The sequence below is a fragment of the Sinocyclocheilus grahami genome, unplaced genomic scaffold (assembly GCF_001515645.1).
Source record: "Sinocyclocheilus grahami isolate Dianchi unplaced genomic scaffold, SAMN03320097.WGS_v1.1 scaffold685.1, whole genome shotgun sequence".
Lineage (NCBI taxonomy): Eukaryota > Metazoa > Chordata > Actinopteri > Cypriniformes > Cyprinidae > Sinocyclocheilus > Sinocyclocheilus grahami.
In genome coordinates, this window is record NW_015505864.1 from 398,137 (window position 1) to 405,438 (window position 7,302).

The window sequence follows — 7,302 nt, forward strand, 5'->3', positions numbered from 1 at the left end:
ATCACCACATATACTACACATACGGCCACATGACGATGGGGACGGATTACTGGAACAGGTGGACTGGCAAGCAAATGCAAGTTATGAGAAAATCTCCCCTGCCTCTTGATTTGGTCTATTTATAGAGCTTGGAAAAAAAGTTGACTTTTTTTTGCTGAAGTACGTTTAAATGTGCATACTTTTCTTCTATGATTTTCAATTGAAGACTTTTGACACAGTACCCACACTTCAAATGAAAGGTGATAAAGTGATTTTTTTGTGTACGAAAATGACAAACCACTGAATTAGGTGTCTTTAAACAAGACACCAGTCTCTGTGACAGCATATAAGCACGAGTGAGAAAGCAAGCATGACCACATAGTAAGGATTGTCCAGCCAAACTCACAGCAGGATGAAGAATTTCAGTAGCTGGTACTCCATCTGGCCCAGTTCTGGTATCGTCTCTGTCAGGAGGATCTTCTTGGTCTCCAGACTTTGATCTGAAATGGACCGAGCCGTATCACCGGATGAGGAAATGCATGACACATTGATTTAAGTCCCCTTAATCAATTTTTAAACATTTTTCTAATTCTTTTATAAATGCATACAGTTAACTTCATGGAATATTTGTTGAAATAAAATATCTACAGTATATTATATGTGATCTACCCATAACCCTTAGCCCAAAAAATGGCTTTTAACAGTACACAAACAAGCATTTAAAAGTATAGCATCTATTAGTCATAGCAGAGGCTGGTATTTTAATGTTTTATCTCTACTTTCTAAAATCTCCTTTTGGGCTTAATCCTGTATTGCATAATGGACCCGAGCAAACAGGACCGTCCCTGCTTCATGTCCACACACACTGAGAGAACCAAGCACTCACAACATGAGCAGACACATGACATCAAACTGAAGTGATCAGAACAGAACAAAATCATTTAATGGACATTTTTTCATTCCATCTGAGAAACATTTGATCAAATGGGGACATTAACTGCCAGTCTGGTCTGAGAAATTAATCTGCTCATGGCTAATGCATTTCCCACTGCAGAATTTCACCTGGCTTTACCATCAGCAAGCACGGCACAAAAATGACCTGATAATGTGCAAAGCTGGGGGAATTTTTTCTCTCATCTGTGGGCAGTCTGTTATATTCTTGTAACATGATCTCATTACACTACATGTTTATTTCAGTAAGTGCTAGCCAATTATTCATTTTTGCATTCATGAATCTAGTGAGGTAGAATTTTGATATCTAATCTCATAATAAGTCAAAATAGACATTAAGATTGATATTATTGGATTTAGCATAGGATGTTATGGTTGTAATATATATTTTTATTTATTTTATTATTATTACTTTGACCAAAAATGTCTATGACTTTCCCATGACCTTGCCAGTTGTTTATAATTACAAGAGATTTGATTTAAAATCCCTTTATAGAGATTTCTGAGATTAAGCACCAATCTTTTGAATGAATAGATTTAAAGCAGTATACAGATTGTCATCATGCAGCTTGCAAACCAGTTTTACTTATAACAAACATTCACAGCAAGTAATATCTAGCTGATGAAATATTGAGAACAGACCAAAACTAGAAAGATTTATTTCACTGCTCACTTTTTAATTACATACAGATTATACTCATGTCCTCCACAGTTTTAAAATTCCTTATATTTTCCATGACTGTGAACCCAGTGTAAACTCAAAAATGGGTTCTTTCCAAGAAATCAGATTACAGAACATGCGAAACTTCCAAAATACATCTAAAATATGCAATACTGAACATTTCATTACTTCTAACCCATCATTACCCCTATCAAAAAAGGCAGTGTGTGTGTGTGGGAGTATCATAGGATAGATTTTGATTGTCATATTCATATATATACATGCTATTTACATGTTTCTTCTAGGTACTAGGTAAAAAAAAAAAAAAAACTTTAGGAAACCATAACTCAGTATTACTATGGCATCATTTCCCAAAAATATCTAAATACCTTTTTTAGTCAGTCACTCACCCTCCAGAGGCTTGTCTGTCTGGAAGGGGGCGTCTACGGCACTCAGGCCGGCGGTGGAGTTTCCCAGTAAGTCAGGAAGAGATGAAGCTACAGACACAACTGACGGCTTCCTCCTCCACTTCAGCACCGGAGGAAACTCATCTGGTACAGGGAAAACTTCAGGGACAGGGAACTCATCCTACACCGGCACATGGAAAAACGGTCACACTAGGATTCACTAAGCATGCAATTTTTTCATACAACCCTTTTATATAAACATTCACTTGCAGCTTGTTTTCATTGGGTGGCAATATTGTGAATGAAAATTGACCAAATGGCAGAGATTTGTGAAAAAAAAAACCCATTAATTTCACAGTCTGGACTCTCAAACCTACCAGAGATAAAGAGATGGGCTCCTCCATGTACTGCTTGAGGCTTAGGATCTTCTTTCCATTGACCTGAATGACAGACAGCAGCATGATAAAAGCCCACTTGTCATTAGGCTAACACTGATTACATGTTCTCGACGTAATAGCCCAGAGGTACTGACTAAACTCTCACCTGTAGATGTGTGCAGATGCATCTCAACACATCATAGACGCTATCTCTGGACAGTAGAGACACAAACACGTACTGTGGGTGGAAAGGACACAAACATATTATCATTAGAGTGAAGAAGATTAAACAGAGACTACAATACATGGTGGATGTGGCATGTTCACTTATATTCCTACTAGAAAAACCAGCTATTTTTAAACATGTTGGTTTCAAACTAGTCCAAGCTGGTCTTAAGATGCTCAAAGCCGGTTTAGGTGCTTAATGGTGGAACTATGCTGGAAGATCTTGGACCTTTAAAAAACAGCTAACATGCTTCAAAACACAGCTTCTTTATGACCTTAAGCTGGTTTTTACCTTGTTATTTCAGCACTCCAACTCCTTACCTTTAACTGTCTGGTCAACCACCTAAACCAGCATGGACCACACTCTTAAAAATAAAGTTTCCAAAAGGGGATTTGCACAGTGATGCCAATATAGAAGAACCATATTGGATTCTCTAAAGAAGCTTCAGTGAACATTTCTTTAAAAAACAATTTTTTTCTTAGTGTGAAGAACATTTAAATAATCTAAAGAACTTTTTTCTAATCTAAAGACACAATTACCACCTTAAAATGTTTTAGCTGGATGTTCTAGCAGAGACGAGAGATAGTGTGCATAACCAGAGTATGAAGACAAACCACTTTGGTTTAATTTAACAATAGCCATATTTTTAGGGAACACTAAGAGTGCATGAAAGCCCATTTCTCTTTGTACAAAATAAAGGCAATCTTCAAGAGGAGTCGAAAAATAATGAAATGATGTGTACTAAACAAATTCTCTAAGATACTCACCTTTTGCATGCATGTTCACATGAAAAACTTTGAAAAGCATGTTTGCATATAGGGCAGTGGTAATTTTGCTTCCATTAGAAAGTTAGCAGTTTCATGCAAATGATTTCATTATTTGGGAGATGCCATAAGTAATGTACAGTATATAGGTTGTGCATAAGAGATGCGAGTGTATTCACTTGTTTATATACCTGCATAAAAGAATTGCCAGCATTCAAACTTTATGATTTAGTTATTTTGTATCCTGAACTTGAATGCATAGTAGTGGTTGCAATAACAACTGCCTACCTAGGATTTTACCAGGTGCACTTCAATGCAACTATATTTATTTTTCACAATGGCCATTTTGTTCTGCTTTCACTGTACAGGAAGTAAACGACTGCCTTAAAGAAATCTAGAATTACTGACTATTCACAGGCATTAATCCTCAAAGCAATGTCCAACAAGACTGCTTTCAACTGCTATATTCCACAAGATCTTCAGTTATATGAACTAACTGAAGCCTTAGCTGAAAAGAATTTGATGCTGAGTCCACTGACACAACCAACGGAAAGAAAAATGACATATGAAATGTCAGTGAATTTCCACTAGAGATGAATTAGATTAAATGGAAAAGAAATCAAGTCTGCAATCACAAGACCTCAAAATGAATTCAAACATTTCTCATCAAATACTTTCAAGACCAAATTATCTGAGCTATGCTAGTCATATTTAGAGTTGTATAATCTTGCTATAGTACATATCTTATTTGTCTATTTTCATTTATTGGAATTTCTTTGTCTAGAGTTTCAGTACTGGAGATATCAAATAAGACAGACTGTGCACAGATTTGCCAAGATACTAGAGTCTGCATTGCAAATCAAAAATTTCAAGAGATTTCGATCTCAAATGTTTCTCATTAGAATTCTACAAGACCAAATTATCTGAGCTATGTTATCCACATTCATTTCAGACCATTTAGAACAAAAGAGACAAAAAATGTGATCTCCATTAAGTTTCCTGAGCTTTGAAAGCGCAATCAGCAAATAATAATTTATAAAGACGATAATATCTGATAACAAATCAATTCTTTGCACTGGCCACTTGCCAGCCTACTGAATAATGGTCTTCTAAACCAGTCTTACTTCGCTGACAAAAAGGTATAAATGCTGACAGCTGTGAGATATGCTGACTGAAGACATAGATTCGTCTCAGTGTTGCATCTATTTGCATTTTCACTGTTATGCTAATGCTGACTAAGCTTTGTATTTCAATCTGCCGGTCGATGACCTGGAACCCGGTGGAAACACACCTTCTGACTGCTGTCTGTGGTGATAGCCAAGCCATTAGGAACCAGACCTGCTGTCTTATGTTTCTTCACCAACCGCACAGACGCAACAGGAAAGGCCACCTGAGAGGCAAGAGAAAGTGGCAGAAAAAAAAGCAAAAAGTTCCTTGTTTCAAAGTCCATTCTTGCACACAACATTTTCCCTCTCAAGGATGGAAACTGAACCAATGAAATCTAATTACTAAATAACGTGGTGCACAAAGGAACGATATAATGTTACGCTTAACTCAGCACAACAAACTGCAACGTGGTGTGCAGCCAAAAAAGTACACAAAGCACCAGTCATTCTGTGATCATTCCTTACGAATTTGTTCATTTGTTCTATGTGATAATTCCTTTCGAGTTTGTTTTGATGCTAAAATTGTACTACCAGAAACAAGTCTGTTTTGTGTTGTTTTCTGAGTCATTCAGACATTTCTGTACTGATCTTCACAATATTTTAAATGTAACAGACACAAAACTTCAAATTATAATGGGTTAATTAATTTTATTTAATAATTTTTTTTTCTATTACAATATCTATATGATATTTGAATTAACAATATTAAACTTTCCATGTTTTGCAATCATTATTGTAATTATATATTGTATAATTCTATATTCCAATTATACAGTAACCTGATTTATTATTAAGTACACTCAAATGGATACTTTCACAATGTGCTCAGCTATTTATACACATGCCTTAGTACTTTGGGTACTGTGTGAAAATATCATTTGATATGACGTTCAGTTTTCAAATTAAATGTTTAAAAATTGCACTATTTTCGAACACAAATGGCACCTTTTTCCTGGGCATGAACTTTCTAGTCATGTCTATCCCAGCAATAATCATCAGCATAGATGTGACGCTCACCTTGATGTCTTTACCAAAGAGGTTGGTGTAGAAACACAGCCAGTTTCGAGAGATATAGAGTCGGCCTTGCAGCAGGATGTCTCGCAGCAGGGCGCAGGAGTAAACTAAAGGACGGGTCATAAGTGCACTTATACAAGAGATCTGCAAGTCACGCAAGCTGATACTGAACAGCATCAAATTCTGACGTCTTGTTTTACTTGAACTAGCCCAAAGCATCTTGATATCAATGTCAGACAGATTGCAACAGCATAATATTACCAAACACCAAGATAAACATGAAATCAATTTTGGTCCAAATGACTGAAAATAGGGGTAATTTAATCCTTGAAATAAATGTTTTAGGATAACAATTGAAACAGAAAAGTTATGACATAAACCTGAAAATATCACCAATCAAACAAGCAAATCAGTGACACTGACCATGTGAACAACTGATTAATAACATAACATAACATAACGAACGTAATATAATATAATATAATATATAATCGTCAGGTTTTATGCAAACTTGTGTTCATGCAGCTCCAGTGCTGCTATTAAATCTAAAGAGTGTTAGAGTAGATAGATAGATAGATAGATTGATAGATTGATTGATAGACAGATATGTAAACTATATTAAATTATAAAATAGTTGTTGTGAAAATTTAGGTATTACATATCGTATTAAAGGGTTAGTTCACCCAAAAATGAAAATTCTGTCATTAATTACTCACCCTCATGTCGTTTCAAACCCGTAAGACTTTCGTTCATCTTCGGAACACAAATTAAGATATTTTTGATGGAATCTGAGAGCTGTCTGACCCTGCATAGACAGCAACTGAAATGTTCCCAAGTCCAGAAACGTAGCAAGGAGATCTATAAAATAATCCATGCAACATCAGTGGTTCATCCGCAATTATACGAAGCTATGAGAATACTTTTTGTGCCCAAAAGAAAAAAAATAACGACTTTATTCAACAATTCGTCTCCTCCGCATCACCCTGGTGCCATTTTGGAGAATATCAGCTGGACGTAAACAGCGTATGCTGTTCTGTGTCAGCTGCGTCACACGGATACGCTGTTTTCGTTCAGGTCAAATTACAACAACGTAGGAAACAGATCAGGTGTGATGCAGCCGACACAGAACAGCATACGTTGTTTACGTCCAGCGGATACTCTCCAAAATGGACTACAGGGTGACGCGGAGGAGACGAATTGTTGAATAAAGTCATTATGTTTTTTTTCTTTTGTGCACAAAAATTATTCTCGTAGATTCGTAAAAATCACGGTTGAACCCCTGATGTCACATGGATTATTTTACAGATCTCCTTGCTACGTCTCTGGACTTGGGAACATTTCAATGTTTTAGGATAACAATTGAAACAGAAAAGTTATGACATAAACCTGAAAAATATCACCAATCAAACAAGCAAATGAGTGACACTGACCATGTGAACAACTGATTAATAACATAACATAACATAACGAACGTAATATAATATAATATAATATCATATATAATCGTCAGGTTTTACGCAAACTTGTGTTCATGCAGCTCCAGTGCTGCTATTAAATCTAAAGAGTGTTAGAGTAGATAGATAGATAGATAGATTGATAGATTGATTGATAGACAGATATGTAAACTATATTAAATTATAAAATAGTTGTTGTGAAAATTTAGGTATTACATATCGTATTAAAGGGTTAGTTCACCCAAAAATGAAAATTCTGTCATTAATTACTCACCCTCATGTCGTTTCAAACCCGTAAGACTT

General features: G+C 35.8%; 1 protein-coding gene across 1 annotated transcript in view; it reads right to left on the reverse strand.

Moving 5' to 3' along the window:
* Nucleotides 1-381: 381 nt before the first annotated feature.
* Nucleotides 382-7,302, reverse strand: part of LOC107559432 (GRAM domain-containing protein 2-like) — a 23,828-nt gene continuing 16,907 nt past the window's right edge. Inside the window, exons 5-10 of the mRNA XM_016243254.1 lie at nt 5,549-5,652; nt 4,657-4,755; nt 2,542-2,613; nt 2,376-2,438; nt 2,002-2,179; nt 382-479 (exon numbers count right to left, since the gene is read on the reverse strand). Of these exons, the coding sequence (XP_016098740.1) occupies nt 382-479; nt 2,002-2,179; nt 2,376-2,438; nt 2,542-2,613; nt 4,657-4,755; nt 5,549-5,652 (614 nt within the window). The remainder of the gene's footprint in view (nt 480-2,001; nt 2,180-2,375; nt 2,439-2,541; nt 2,614-4,656; nt 4,756-5,548; nt 5,653-7,302) is intronic.